A 16,057-nucleotide genomic window follows, 5' to 3' on the forward strand; every position below is an offset into this window, starting at 1 on the left:
AAGATGTGTGTTGGGCGTTGGTCACACGTCAACATTCATTGCTTTAAATGCTCTCCAAGGAAGATCTCCTGGAAACGAATACTGCGGATTGTCCAATGGTTTACGCTTCACTTTATCACTGGTATCGACATGGGATCTTCACGAGAGCATATGCACACACCCTCCTGCATTATCATGCAAACAATGAAAGTTAAATGGCGGATTTTGCGGTCACTTTGCCTTGTAAACTTTTCACCTAAAGCGCTTGTTTTACTAAAAAAGTTCGACTCAGCTTATAAAACAGGTAAAAAAAAGTTAATTCCCGAACCAATAGAGACACTTGTAGGTCTTTTAAGTGCAATGGAATTGGTTGAAAATTTTCCAGCGCTAGAAACTGTCAAAATACTGCGATAAACGCCGCTAAACAGCCGCAGGCCATGAGCCACTATGTCACCAAATCAGTTCAAATACCAGCTCCACTTTAAAATTTCCTCTTCATTTTAGGTGCTTCCTCGCCTAAGCGACAGTTCATCACCTATCTAACCGGGGTCCAAGAATGTTGGTTGTGTCGCGATTAAATTTACCAGATCCCCATAAGGCTGTTATATTCTTTCGGTACCCCCATCACTGGCAATCGATTCTTAAATTTAGCCTCTGTGGACGAAGACTGATCCCCCTACCCCAATCCTTCTCTCCAAGGAAAAAAAACACTTCGGCTGGTATTGGATCAACTAATAATCTATGAGTTAAAATTTCTCTTTATTCTCATCACTTGTCTGCTTGATATTGTATTGATAGTATAAGGAGGAATTCCTTCTTTGCCACCCATGGCGGTTAAAAGGTTAAATATAGAATTTATATTTCCACTGAGTGCCTCGAAATTCCAACTCTTACAGCACAAAGTGCATTTTATTTTCTGATGTGTGGAATTGGGTAAGACCTATGCAAAAATAGCCAGGAAACGCCATTAAAATAACATTCTCTACTTTCTCTTCTCCGTGTCCACGAAAACGCAACCTTGCACAAATGTTTTGGTTGCGTCTATTTCGCAATATAAAATCAGGAGCCAGTCTAAAAGAGTTTTCTACCTAGAATTTAAAGCTCCTCTTTAGCTTTTGTCAAAGAAACTGTAGCCTTCTCCTCTACAAATTTCACTAAGTCGCTAAGTTCTCGCTCACCATCGCCGTACTTGATAGGGTTCCTCTTGTCGTTAGCTGGTGCAAAGAAGATGGTGGGGAAGCCCTCTGCGGCGTATTCTGGAGGTGCGTCGTTAGCGGTTGCATCCATTTTAGCGATGACTATGTTAGGTTGATCTTTAAAATGTTTACCTAATTTCTTGTAGACGGGTTCAAGAGCCTTGCAATGGCCGCACCAGGGAGCATACAGCTCGAGAAGAACATCTTTTTTAGGATCCATGACGATTTCTTCAAATGTATCCCCTACTACGACTGTCACAGGACCAGTGTTCTTCTTTGGTGCAGGTTGTGATTTCACAATTGGTTTAATGTTGCCTGTTACAAGAAATGAAAAGTGCTCTCGATGAAATTCCTATGAAGACCGCACAAGTCTCTTAAGCTTGGTCAAAATACTACAGCTCTTCCCTGTCTCTGTCACATGGAGAAAATACGAGAATTGCAACACATACTCTCCCTTGAAGGTATGCTAGTCAAGCGAAAACTTTCTCCGTACTATGTGGACAGTCCCTTAACAATTCTGTCCAAAAAATAAGGCAGGTAAAGAAAGAAGGTAGAGGTTCTCGCCGAGGGAATATCAGGATTACAGTAGGAAAAAATTCCTTATACGGATTAAAATATCAAAAAAAAATTCTTATCACATTCTGAGATTCTCCAAGAATAAGTCAAACGATTTCCACATCATATAAAGAGGTACTTCCTTCTCTACCAGAAGGCTAATATAATCTATCAAGCGGTGCATTGACCCCACCCAAGTTATTCCAACTCTTAGGCGGTCGTGTGTTATATGAGTATCAGTATCATGCACAACAGAAAATAGTACCGTTCTTGAAGTTTTCCACAAATTCGCGAAGGCTGTCTTCATCGAATTCCTCATCCGGCTCCATTCTGTATTTTCTATTCTTGTCATCAAAGCAGCCAACGTTAATCTCTTCTCCAGAGTCATCCAGACCAAAGTCTTTCAGCTCTTTCTCAAAGTCACTCTCGCTAGCGATAGCAAATGTGATATCGCGGTGGTCATTGGCCACTTCTAGAACTTTTTGACGCCAGAACTGGGTCGCTGGAGAAGAAAGCTCTATGTCAGTTTTAATTGAAATAGAAATTCGACGCTCAAAAATTAATAGCATGCTGCGTTTTCACATTTGGGGGTTCTCTAAATTGCGAGAATAATAGAACCTAAGTAAGACAACCAGACCAAACTTGGTTCTAACCTCGTAGCTCAGTCGGCAGAGTAACGGTAGATCTAATCCGGAGGTCGTGGGTTCGATTCCCACCGAGGTCAAAAGATTTTTTCTTTGCCTCGTGTGGTTCCCTGTTTCCCTTTATTAGGGCTAACGCCCAATGGGTTATTCATGGGTTTAAATAGCACTTTAATTTACACTTCAGAGTTAATTCTCTGTTTCACCAAACTTGGTTCTACCCGTCAGCGAGTGCATCAAGGAGCCATGTTCAAATCTATACAAGCTTACTATTTTGCGCGATAAGCTATTCCTTTGTTTTAGTTGATTATTGTGAGGGGAAATTTAAGAGAGACTTAACTATGCTTGCCTTCAGTATTCTTATTGGTTGCCCGAAAAATTACTGGCCATGCAAAGTAGTTGTCTTGATGTATACTGACCAGTTACCACGCCAGTAACGTGAGTATTGTTAAGTAGCCTTTAAAATCGCTCATTTCCCGAAAGGGTCAGCATTGAGTGCATACAAACCAAGTAAATTACTAACCTTTCCGTTGTTCAAAACCGAAATCCACATCATAATAGACAACACAGAGAGGACGCTTTGTGTACTTCTTCTGCTGATCATATGAAGTCATTTGACCGACAAGAGGGATACGTTTGTCCTCATAAAACTTTTGGATATCCTCTTGCTTTGGATCATCGCCCTGTGTATTTTACAATAAAGCTAGAATATGAACATGTTGGCAAAAAAAGGTACTACATGTGATACGAAGTGATTCATTTGGCACACATCAGAAGTAAATACAGATTTAAAATTTTGGGCTTTTCCTTACCTGTTTCAGGCGTTCGGTTAGGTAAACGAAGCGCGATTATAATAACTGAGCGAAAAAACAAGGGAGGTCTGAGCCGGCCCAAACCTGCCTCCTTTTTCTCTGTTCCGCTACCAATAACACGCCGTCTGTTCATTTCGCTCCGTTTTATTAACTGAGCGCCTGGAACAGGCCAGGTTGCTCCACTAGCTACAGTAAAAAATAGGGACCCTAACATTGCTTTCAGAGCTATTTGTAATTTCCAAAAGTTATCTCGCAATCTGATCAGACTATCAGAACCACTCGCTTCTTACCTTAAAAACAATATGTTTATCTTCAAATTTTGATCTAAACTTTTCAGGTTGGAACATCACAATGGAGCTCTTAGTGATTCCAAAGTATTTCTTGGCTGCAGCGTCAAAGGTGTGTGCAAAGGGGTAGTCATCCCTAATGTCATTGTTGGCTTCAAGATATGTTGCATACAACTTTTCGTTTGCATCCTTGAAGAATCCAACAATTACTAATTCATCTCTCTCCTTCATAAAGTCCTTGAGTGCTTTAAGTGAAGTCATCTCCTTAGAACTTGGCCCAACTTGGCTACGCATGTAATCTACAATGCCTAAAGAAAACAAAGGAAAACATTTTCAGATTTGTTATAAATTAACAAATAGATTTAAAGTTGCCCTGCATGTGGGAGAAACAGTGGCCTTATGCACTGGATGTTTTCGTAAACTTTGCCCTGTTTACTAGGGATAGAATTCTAACGAACTAGACTCAATCAAACTGTTTTATTCCACTCTCGTATTCACTTATGTACAACAGGTGTGTAAAAAGCTACTCTGCAAAATTAGTAAAAAATCACTCTTTTATAAGATATTCTCTACATTGTGATTGGTTGTTGCCAAGTACTGATTTAAAAGGTCATTCAAGGTACCGTTGATTATGTAAACCACTCAATGTTCCAAAATCACTTTAGGCAGTGCTTCTAGCTCTTGACATAATGTTCACACTCATCATCTGACATGTGTCACGTACGAATTGAAGTCTCTGACAATGTCAGGTAAAGAGGTCTGGGTTCAAACCTGGCTGGTTCCATGTACTGTGTTCTTAGGACAAGATGCTTAATTCTCACAGTGCCTCTGTTCACCCAGGAGTATAAATGGGTACCAGTAAACTGTAAGGGAAGACTGATGAAATGCTGAGGGGAGGGTAAGATTGCAATGGACTAGCATCCCATCCAGAGGGGGAGTAGCAATACTCCTAATTGCTACATGAAACATGGAAATGGGGATAAGCTCCAACTGGGTGGGCCAATAGGCTTAAATACAGACATTACCATTTTCCTGTGTCTGTTCACTAATAGATCACAGATGACATCAAAATGTGGTAGGAAAGAAAAACTGGCACAAAAGGTGTAAATAATCAACTTACCCCACTGATTTCTAGAACCCTTGTAGTCAGATGCTTTGCCCTGGCGGAACACCTTGAGTGTGGGATATCCAGTCACCTCATAGTCCTGTGCTAATTTTTTCTCTTCATCAGCATTCACTTTAGCCAACATGATAGGTGGGTCATTCTTCTCCAGCTCCTGGGCTGCTTTCTCATATTCTGGGGCAAGTCTTTTACAGTGTCCACACCTACATACAATAAATCCATTTCAACTTAGATACTAAATACTTGAAATTCTCTTTAAACGGTAATAGTTAGCTATACTCCAAGACAATGGAGATTGCGAAAAGTTTGATTTGATACTATTTTGTACTGAACAATCCCAATGAAGTGAACCCTTTCACTCCCAAGATCTCATAAGAAATTCTCCTTACTGCCAGCCATACCATCCTTGTGATGTTAGTTTGGAGAATTTGATATTGGATCAACTAATGGTCCTTGATTGATATTCTCTTTATTCTCATCACTTACCTGCTTCATACTGAATTGATATTATAAGGAGAAATTCTGTTTTGGTCACACATGGGAGTTAAAGGGTTTAGGACAACCCTCCCACAAAATTGATCACGGTTGCTTTAAACATGGCTGTTAGGTTTTCTGAGGCCTGGCCAGCTTTTTCCTTTCAAAGTTTATAGGTACATTCTATAAATATTGCTAGTGCTAAATTAACACTCTTAAAATGTGATAGTTACATCCTAAGCTGCAACCTGCATGAAAATTTACTCCTACCTACAGCTTATACAAGAACTCTAAGGAACTTTTCTGTATAACACATCATGTAACTTGTTTCTGTAACAACATCCCAACCCTTCATAAGCATTGTGAGGTGTAATATAGATATATATGCTACACCCTTAATTAAATCACAGCCTCTAAAGTAAGCAAAGCATTCCTGTACAGTTATATAAAGTTAACCAACACACCAAAGGATTCAGAGCTCCCTCAAAGCTTACAAGTGCCTAGTTAGATGCAATGACAAGTGGGACAAATCTGGGACAACAAGCAAGATTGCCAGGATTGTTTTTCCAAGACATGTTTCCAATGAGTTTAACTCATTGATAATTTCTTGGAAAAATTATCCAGGCAATCTTGCCAATAATCTTACACAGGGAGTAAAATAGTTCTGATTTTCGTACCAAGGAGCATAAAATTCCACAAGCATCAGGGATTCACTGTTCACAGTCTCTGTGAAGTTATCTTTAGTGAGAGTTACAACAGCTTCTGGGGGTGGTTTCCAGTTTGGATCCGAATTCTTTTTCATGTAACTGACAATACCTAAAGAAATCAAAGTGACATTATAGTGAACTCTTGGATATAAAGTGTTCTGTGCAGAATACAGTTTGATTAGAATATTCAGTGATTCTACTAAAAGCCAGCAATTATGTGATCATTAGTAATTTCTTAAGGATTTGGGGGCTTGAATATTCATCAGTAGGCTATTCTGCAGTATAGGTAAAACACAAAATTGGCTGTCATCCCCAACTAAACATCTAAAACTAAATTGAATGTAAATAAAACATGCCAATTGTGCACCACTAGAACACAAGGAAAATAGCAGAGTCATTTTTTTTTCTACCAGCCAAAAAAAAAACAATAACAATACCTAATCAATACCTCTGAGTATCAAATTTTAAAAAGGAGAAGATCCAGCTGGGTATTACCGTAATTTCCGGTCGATTACCCGCACAGCCGATTACCCGCACCGGCCGATTATTGCATACGGCGAAAAAAAAAGTCAACGGATTACCCGCACCGGTGGATAACCCGCACGTTGTTATTCAACTTTTTCGGTGGCGAAAACGTGACATTAAGGCGATACATTTCAGTCTTTCGATTCAGACATGTGCACAATTCTGTGTCAATATTAGCTTATACTTTATTGATAAAATTATACAGTGAAAATTGCGATACCAGTCCGGCAAGTGCGCTGACGTTTTGGTAGTTTTGCCATGACTTTCTTTTTCTTTCGCCAGTAACGGATCATGGATTCATCAATTTCAAATTCTCTTGCTGCTGCTCTATTACCGATTTCATCGGCAAGAGTTATTACTCTAAGCTTATAATCAAACGTAAAACTGTGACGTGGGCGTTTCACAGCAGGCATTTTAACTTAATTGGTGACTCGTGGATACACTTATCGCGAATGATCGAGGTTTATAATTCTTATTCAGTCAGTTACCTTTTTATAGCATGTAGGAGCGTAATGAGCAATATCCATTGTTCATTTGTCGTTAAAATACTTTTTCAGCGCGAAATTAGTTAAGTTTCGCACCTATTATTTTCAACATTCTGGTGATGCATTTGGGATTTAAAATTACTGTCGGCAATTTCTCAAAAAAATCGATATCTCCTGTTCTACTGGGCCTAACAAGTCCCTTAAAACGGGAAAATTCTCTTTAGCTCAAGCTAGTGAAAACTGGAAATTTGTTACTGATGCGCCGGATATCCTTGGATTATTTTTGTCACCATCAAGGTTTTGTTTTCACGCGTGCCGATAAAAATTTGTTTGTCACGCAACTAATTATGCGTGAAATAAACTCGAGTTGGCATCATGTTTTCGTGCCGCTTTGTGGCACTTTTGATACAATAAAATTCATTTGAGAGGTGGAAACGCAGGTAGGTGAGAAATTTTTTCAATTCAACTTCCAGAAGAATTTAAAATTGTCACATAACCCGCACCTCCCTATTACCCGCAGTGGCGCGGATTTAATGCAAAATCAACAGATTACCCGCGGGTAATCGACCGGAAATTACGGTAATAAAATAAAATCAAGTGGCTCATGGGGTTAAATTTTAGAGGAAACCGTATCTCAAGTTTGAAGTTAAATAACTTGTATGTCTCTTCAATTTTATCTAAATTTCATTAACACATTAAGTTTTAACCTTCCTAAAAGGTGTTGACATTTGTAAAGGTGTGCTAATATGAGGCCATTTAAAATTTTCCCTTTAAAAGGTTTTGGCATTAGGATCAATATGAAAGCATTGTCACACTTTTGTAGAAACTAAATATACAAAAACACCTGTACTCTAAACAAACATGTATTGTCAAACTATTCCTCAAGATTATAGTTGATGACAGTACAATCTGTAGAAAGATAACCCATGACAAAAAAAAACCACTTAAAACTATCTGTTACAACAGCGGTACCTTCTTCATCTCGAGGGCCCTCATAGGCATGTGCCTCTCCCTTACGGAAGATTTTCAATGTTGGGTAGCCACTAACATCATACTTTGAGGCAAGTTCTGTCTCTACTGTGGCATCCACTTTAGCGAATGGCACAGGAGGATCAGCCTCCTTCATTCTCTTTGCAGCTTTTGCATATTCTGGTGCCAAAGACTTGCAGTGGCCACACCTTTGAATGGAGAGAGAGGAAAATCAGAAATCAAAGTTCATCAGGAACTTTTTCCATGAGGAACAACCAGCCCCTCTTGCCTTCAGAGAGTTGTATTTGGTCTTCTGAACAGGAAAAACATTTCAAATGGCTAATTTGTTAATAAAATTAACTGGAGAATGGTTTACTCATCATGTGCCCTGTTACCCTGATAATCTTTGTTTCAACATTCATTTACAAAAAAAGTGGCAATCTATCACTAGACATGGAGTGGAAGGAATTCAGAGCCAACAAGAGTAGTCTTATGAAAAGCTAAAACATCAAGTAATTTGGTTGTAGGGCTTTTCTTTAAACTAGCTCAAACTCTCCAAGACTGAGACCATTGATGGAAAGCCATTGTATCAGCCCAATCTGTTGGTCATTCAATACTTTCTATGGGTTTTCCAAGGCACATTTCAGTTTTCCAGAGTTAAAACAGTCCTTTGTCCTTAACTTTAAACAGATTCAAGGTTTTTTGGCAAGCTTCATAGAGCTTGATATTTTTTCCTCCAATGTATCCTATCCATCATTGTTATGAAATTAAAAACAATTTAAAACTATCTAGATAATTCTATACTTAGTCTAGTGATAAATCAGGTCGATTAAAATCCAACATTTTCTTCTTCGTTTGGCTTGTGAAGTACTGTTTAAATTATAAACAAAACCGAGAAATCACTGCTTGGCAGCAGCTCAAAATGAAATTCATATTATTTTGACTAACTATACACAACTGATCTGTTTATGCATTCCCGTATTCAGTTCACGGGTGGGTGCTCGAAGTGAATTGTAGGGAAAGTTAACGCAATTGTTATACGCTCAATAGGTTCTAAGAAGTTTCATTGAGGCATAAACAATTTCTGAGACGAATCTTTTCGGAAAGGTTTCTAAAAGAAATGGAGTGCGGTAACAAAATTTATATTCGGATCAGGCATTTGATACTTCAGAATTTACGAACCACAAAAGTGAACCACGATAAACAAATTAAATCACGCAGTATCAATATTCAACAAACCATGGTGCATAGAACTCCACAAGTACGATATCGTTTTTCTTGACCACAGAGTCGAATGTTTTGGTCGTTAAAACCAAAACATCGTCTTCCTCTTTCACTTCTTCGGCGCTGTCTCCTTCAGAAGTTGCCTCTGTTTCGTCGCCTTCTTCCGCGGATTCCGCTTCCTCGGTTGTTTCTACAGCCTCTGCTGCTGCTTCGCCATCCTTTTCACTCTCTTCAGCAAGCGTGAAGATTGCAGAAAAAGTGATTAAGAGGACTAAAGCGAGAGAAAATTTCTTCACCTCCATCGTGTCAACGGAAGACCTCCAAGAATATTGTCGTGTTGTGGAGATTCCCAGTTCTTTCAAAGACTACAAATAGCCAATCGCAGATCGACAGGTTTGAAGGCTTCTGACCAATGGGATCGCGCTACGCGTCTCCCCGGGACAATTCAGTTTACCCGCCAAAGACGGATAAACAGTTCTTAATCTGATTTTTTTGCAATTAAAACTTATCGACATACAGACATCTACGTAGGTTCCAAAACTGACTCATTCAATTTTAAAAATAACGATTTTCCCTTTTCATATAGAGTCATGTTATGTCCCACTCTACGTTTCAATTTGTTTGCTCTGTCTGAAAGAAATTGTCCACACTCGTTGTAGCCCAAATACTCCGTCCCCAGGCGAGACACATGAACGATTTCTGAAAACGTGCAATCATTTGCTCTTTTTGAGATGGGTACGTGAGGGATAGGGCATGATCGCAATTAACCTCTTCCGAACCACAATATTGAACACAACGGTCAAACGATCAATTCTTGCCAGCCGCACGAGATGGAAAAACTGTCACGCAAAATTTGAAACAAAAATTGAAACATTCAACGAAATCTGAAAAAAATGTTCAGAGATACCTAGCTCTCCACGAATTTGGGAGTCCAACAGTCATTGACTTCAATCATTCTTACTGGACATAACTCGTTCTTACAACGATGACTTAGGTTATCGCTGTGTTACATTGTACCATAACGCATGTATCACGCAACACCAATAAAGAACGCTGGGCTCGCTAACTTAAATTGACAAGGACTTCTCGTTGTAACCGTCCGTTTCGATTAAAGCTTTTTAATTCGCCTGAAAGTTAATTTTGTAACGAAAACATCTGATTCTGTCTTTTAACAAATAAATTTATTTTAGAATTATTTCCATTCAAACAGACAAAACTTTCCGCGTGGCTACCAAGCCAAAACCCGCCTGAACTTGGAAATGGCTGCAGAAGATTGCATCAAGGTATGTTGTGAAATAAATCATTTATTCAACCTTTACCAGTTCCAGAGGCTTATGAAATGTTCTGAGAGTAAGGATCGTACTCTAATAACCGGTTGGACAGCTGGCTACCAGGACTTTGTACCGTAGCTCATAACAACGTGGTGCGTTACAAATGGGTTTATTTCCTTCTAGCGACATTCCGGCTTCTGCTTCGCGAAGTCAAGATTTTATCCACTTTGCTCCGTAGCTCATAATAACGTGGTGCGTCTCTAATGGGTTTATTTCCTCCTTGCGACATCCCGGCTTCGCGGAATCAAGATTTTATTAACTTTGCTTCGTCGAAGAAACACTTGTCAAACATGTGAATTGAAAGCTCCTGCTAACATTTATGCTGATCACAATCAACTACGTTCATTAATTTAGCGATAATAGGCTTAAAGGAAGAATGTTACGGTAAAGAGGATAATGATGATTAAATAATTAAGTAAAATATGAAAGAACTATGGATGCCCTAGGTGGAAAACTTACCGGTGTTCAGATCATGAACTTTATTGTTCAGTTTATTTAACTTTATTGTTCAGTTTATTTAACTTTATTGTTCAGTTTATTTAACTTTAATGCCTTCCCTCTTGGTGATGAAACCGCGGGCATTCATGTGAACGTGTTGTTAGCGGTTTAGGATCCGAGAAATACGCATATTCATTTTGTGGCCAGCCAGTGTGATTTATTCAACCGATTTGAAGGAATCATGATCTTTTCATAAATAAGGGAAAATTTTCATCATTAGCGTGTTATTAAGGTTATATTTTTCATTTGAAATGACATAGTAATTACTGAATTTGTTAACTGGAGAGGTATTTGCATTTAGAATGAGGGTGGCACTCTCTGGCTTAAAAATTGACAGAAAATTTTCTCCATTAGGGTGTTCTTAAGGTTATATTTTCATTTGCAAAAGTAAAAGGGACATAGTAATTACTGAATTTGTTAACTGGAGAGGTATTTGCATTTAGAACGAGGGTGACACTCTCAGGCTTAAAAATTGACAGAAAATTTTCTCCATTAGGGTGTTATTAACTAAAGGTTATATTTTTCATTTGAAAAGTAAAAGGGACATAGTAATTACTGAATTTTTTAACTGGAGAGGTATTTGCATTTAGAATGAGGGTGACACTCTCTGGCTTAAAAATTGACAGAAATTTTTCTCCATTAGGGTGTTATTAAGGTTATATTTTTCATTTGAAAAGTAAAAGGGACATAGTAATTACTGAATTTGTTAACTGGGGAGGCGACCTGCACTTATTTTGACAGATTCCAGATAACTATGAAGGTTATTCCCTGGATATGTTTTGCCTACCAAAACACTATGAGAATGATGTAGAATCAATTATGATACCAAAAGGACTAATTCATGACAGGTAAGAGACCAGTGATAGATAATTTTTAAAGGGGACCGTTGTTTATGCTGAGTGATCTTCTACCTCATTATATCCCATTTAATTCATGTGCTATGATTGGTCAATTTAGCTGGCCTTCTTTCTTTGTAAGGCTCACTAAATTTGAAAGTTTTTTAGAATTAAAATATTACTTCTCTGTTTGAATCCAGAGATAATAAATATCTTAGCCTTTTCTTTTTTGGTCTGTGCTGTTAGTTACAAAACCTTGTTTTTTCCATTCAGATTTTTGGGCTACACCTTTTGTGTGTGGGCCACAAATCCAACAGGAAAAGAATTGGTCTGTAATTTACAGTACAACCTTCAACTCAGTTAGTAAGAGATATTTTTCCAAAATTTGATGGTGTAGAAGAAACTTCCTACTGTTTTACTTGAAGAGAGTATAATTAGCCCTGAAAGAAACAGTCCTAATTTTGATGAGAATGAATGAACTCCAAAAGGTACTGCAGACTATGGTTCACCTTGAGCTCCCTCTTTCTCAAATTGAATATAGTTAAATCACTTTGGTTGCAAAAAATTGCTATTAGATGTAGTCATCATGAAAACTGTTGGATGCTTCTGATTCAATCATTTTTTGCATCACTTTTTCTTATAAAAATAAGTGCATGATCACATAATCTTGAAAAGGCACCAAATAATTTTATTTTGTACTGAGACTACAGTTCTAATTACTTTGCATTCTTTAATCAATTATAAATTAGAATTGAAAGACTGGCCAGAAATATATGCCGTGATGTTGACAAAGGCCCACTCATTGGATTGTGTGTACTAAAAGGAGGATATCAGTTTTTTGGCGATCTTATGAATTGCATCAGGACCATAAATGCTAATATGGGTAAGGTTAAGTGAAGATTCAAATCAAAATTTTGTGACTTTCCTTAAAAAATAGATTTTGATGATGAGTAATTATTCTTTGTTTTAAACAGATCGGTCAATCCAGATGTCAGTTGACTTCATCCGGTTGAAAAGCTACGAGGTACCTGTAATTAAAAATTTATTTTGAAAACAGCCAATTGTCTCAAGAAATTTTTCAAGAGCTTCTGCTCCTAAGTGACAATGCAACAGAAGTTCTATACTTGTTTATTGTAAACACGTTCTCTCTAAGGAAGATCGAGGTTGCTTTTTAGAGGCAGCTGTGTGATAGAAACTCAGTCTGTCCAATGGTAAGATGGTGGGACTCTTCATTCAAAGGCTTGTGCCCATACTTAGCCTGACCAGAGTCATGCTCTGTCTTTGGAGGAAACTATTCAACATAAATTACTGCTGAGGTGCTTCTTTCTTTGACCACAAGATTGAAAATCAGTTCCAGTTAACTCTCAAGAAAATCCTAGAGAGAATTTGAGAGCAAGTTATCTGTAGCTTAGTAATCATTTTAAGACAAATTGAATCTTTGTTCAGGATGACCATTCCTCAGGAGAAGTAAAAGTCATAGGAAGTGATGACCTGTCTGCACTAAAAGGAAAGGTAAGTGAAATTTGTAGCATGGCTTATTGCTGTTGTTGTCTCGTAATTGTTGAGTTGATGAAACTGAGTTTTGCTCATCAGTTCCTTTATGTACAGTGTTGTATTTTCAGTGATATACAGTTGAGTAATATCTTTGTTCTATGATGTGTGGTAAATAATACTTGTAGATAGATACATTTAACTGTATTTTAGATAGTGTCATGGTGGAAGTAAATTGGAAGAATTTAGAAAATAGAGAATACCAATTTCACTTATTTATGTAGTCTAATAACGACTCTCTTATATTCTGTCATTTGTTGTAAGAACTAACACTGATAATTCGTTATATTTCCTCTCTAGCACATTTTAGTTGTTGAGGTAGGTTTACAACAGAAAGTAAAGTTACTTTTCTTGCATGCAAACTTTTTTATGTCTACTTCATAGACTTACAAATCCAATCAGAGGTTACCTTTTTTTTCCCCTAAGTATAATGTACAAGTTTTAAAATAACTTACATTCATTACTAGGAGCAGAGCATGTACCATCTTTACCCTTCAACTCTTGACCCCATTGCCGCTTGCTAATTTTGCTCCAGATAGCTTAAGAGGTCACTGACCTTTAAAAATTTTGGAAACCTGTGGGTCTCTAAGAAATGGTGTTTTGACATCTTGCAATCTCGTAGTATCACGAGACAAAGAAATCACTGTGTTTTTTATGCTTTTTTTTTCAATTTTTTTTTTTACAGGATATCATAGATACAGGTGCAACTATGCAGAAACTACTAACCACTCTTCAGAAGTTTGAACCTGCAACTGTCAAAGTGGCAAGGTAAAGCTTTGATATACTTCTTTACCCAGGATAGCTGACTGTTTTCCTTTTTGGCAAAAAATGAAAAAATGTGGAGTGTACCTTTAAAGCATTTTTGATTTTATTTATCACTTTTATTTTTTCAATCAAAGTTTGTTGGTGAAGCGAACACCGAAGAGTAATGGATATCGTCCAGAGTGTAAGTAATTCCCACAAGACACAAAACTGTATTCTTTTACTGGTATTCATTTCATGTTTTTTCTTTTCTAGAGGCAACAAAGTTTAGTGTTTATGAAGAGCATATTTTGTAATTTGATAATTAATTAATTAATCTATTGATTAATAAATAGGCTATTGATTAAAAGGAAGATATCAAATTTGTTTCAACCAAATTTGATTTCAAGAGAATGCTCCTATTCCCATTGGTCACAATTTTAACATCTGTGTTAAAAGTGTTGTTCTTTGCTATTGGTTCATGCATCAGTTATGGGTTCGTTAAGAAATGAAATACTGTGGAAATTTGGAGAGACCTCAAGAAAGTAGAGGTATCTGTAGTAGATCTCTGCTACACTTTGAGCTGCTCTTGTGCATGATATGTGCTTCTTAAACTTACTGCATGCTTCATCTCGTGATGAATGCCAAGAACTGCTTTTATGCTTCTCCTGTGCTCTCCTGACTTACTGCATGCTTCAAATATTATAAAATGCCTGCTGATGCTAGAATCAATTGCTATGTAGAGATTTACTTTGCATACCTAAAATCAGAATCGATCTTTTTGAGCCAGAAGTACTTTGCTCAAGGTAGAGGATTAATTAATCAATTTTAATCACTGAATCAATTTTAAAGTTGTGTTTATTTTTCAGATATTGGATTTGAGATCCCTGATAAATTTGTGGTTGGGTATGCTCTGGTAAGTCGACTTGCATGCTCTGGTAAATTGATTTAAACTAGTAAGCTAAGGATTTGTGGGAATTAATTCAGCCAGTGTAAGTAAAATGTAGAGACAGTTGTTGCTTTCTACCTAAAAGTATGGTTTGAAGACAAGAATTGAAAGTGACTTTAGGTGGTAATAAGAGCTACTACTGGTGGGATGTGCATTTGTAGGATGGGCCTTCCAGCTAGTAACCTGACTTAACTTGTACCTTCTGCTTTGTAGAGATGTATTCTATTAAGGGCAAGCTAGCTCCCTCAGAAATTCATTTAATTCTTTGAAAACATTCCAACTTTGTAGCATTATCAGGTATCATTCTTCAGTTGGTGAGAGAAAGAAATTACTACTGTATATATTTTGATGATAATTTCTGACTTATTGGTTGAGTTTTCAGTCTTAGTTTGTTTACAATACCAATACCTGCACATGTATGCATACTTATCATACCTTCGCATAATGCTTAAAGTAACACTCTCTAAAAACAATGTATTTATCCTGTAGGATTACAACGAATATTTCAGGGATCTCAATGTAAGTTGCAAGCTTCTCTTTGCAGTTCATAATATTTTTTTGGTAAGGTACTTTTAGGTGACACCAGGTTACATGGGAAGTTTTCTTTTCTCTTTAACAGCATATATGTGTAATCAATGAGAATGGAAAAAAGAAGTATGCTATTGAATCATAAAGAAAGCAGCTGATATCTACAGACTGTCCTAACCAGACCTTTCCAATGAAAAGCCAGTTGTGATCAAACATTCTCATCCTTTGATGCTGTAGTGGGTTAACTCCCAGTAATCCTCCTCACAGAAACATCAGGCATGATTGTAAAACAAATGCTCTCGCAAATTTTTAATAAAATGTAGAAAAAATTCAAAATATTTGTTTTTATTATTCTTTTGTTGGTATGTTTTTTTTTTCAATTTACCACCCTCCTCTTGCAAGAACAAATATTCCCATAGGTTATCCCTTATTAGATCCAGAAAAGTATGTGCCACTATTGAAAATACAGGGAGATCAGAATTGAGGTTGGTGTTAAGGCTGAGGATCAATCAATCTCCCAGTGACAGTCTCTCCTGGCGCTTTTGTTGTGAGTTTCTGCCGCGTCTTGAACCTAGAAAACGTTCCTCGAAGATTCCGATCGATAACGAGTCCCGTGAAGCAGGTTTGGCTAGTTGTGTCTATCAAA

General features: G+C 37.4%; 2 protein-coding genes across 2 annotated transcripts; one reads left to right on the forward strand and one right to left on the reverse strand.

The window, feature by feature from the left end:
- Window positions 1–721: 721 nt before the first annotated feature.
- LOC113679674 (protein disulfide-isomerase A4) lies at window positions 722–10,011 on the reverse strand. Its single transcript, XM_027196639.2, has 8 exons — window positions 8,993–10,011; window positions 7,757–7,962; window positions 5,745–5,883; window positions 4,591–4,796; window positions 3,474–3,778; window positions 2,895–3,054; window positions 1,996–2,232; window positions 722–1,490 (listed from the first exon to the last, which is right to left on the reverse strand). Exons 1-8 carry the CDS (start codon window positions 9,277–9,279, stop codon window positions 1,075–1,077), a joined length of 1,956 nt encoding a protein of 651 aa, XP_027052440.2. The 5' UTR covers window positions 9,280–10,011; the 3' UTR covers window positions 722–1,074.
- A 102-nt stretch (window positions 10,012–10,113) lies between these two features.
- Window positions 10,114–15,747, forward strand: LOC113679706 (hypoxanthine-guanine phosphoribosyltransferase). The gene is made up of 11 exons (XM_027196672.2): window positions 10,114–10,260; window positions 11,548–11,654; window positions 12,392–12,525; window positions 12,617–12,666; window positions 13,089–13,154; window positions 13,494–13,511; window positions 13,879–13,961; window positions 14,093–14,139; window positions 14,804–14,850; window positions 15,373–15,402; window positions 15,503–15,747. Exons 1-11 carry the CDS (start codon window positions 10,237–10,239, stop codon window positions 15,554–15,556), a joined length of 660 nt encoding a protein of 219 aa, XP_027052473.1. The 5' UTR covers window positions 10,114–10,236; the 3' UTR covers window positions 15,557–15,747.
- The last annotated feature ends 310 nt before the right edge of the window (window positions 15,748–16,057 follow it).

Source organism: Pocillopora damicornis, chromosome 9 (genome assembly GCF_964200805.1).
Source record: "Pocillopora damicornis chromosome 9, jaPocDami1.2, whole genome shotgun sequence".
Lineage (NCBI taxonomy): Eukaryota > Metazoa > Cnidaria > Anthozoa > Scleractinia > Pocilloporidae > Pocillopora > Pocillopora damicornis.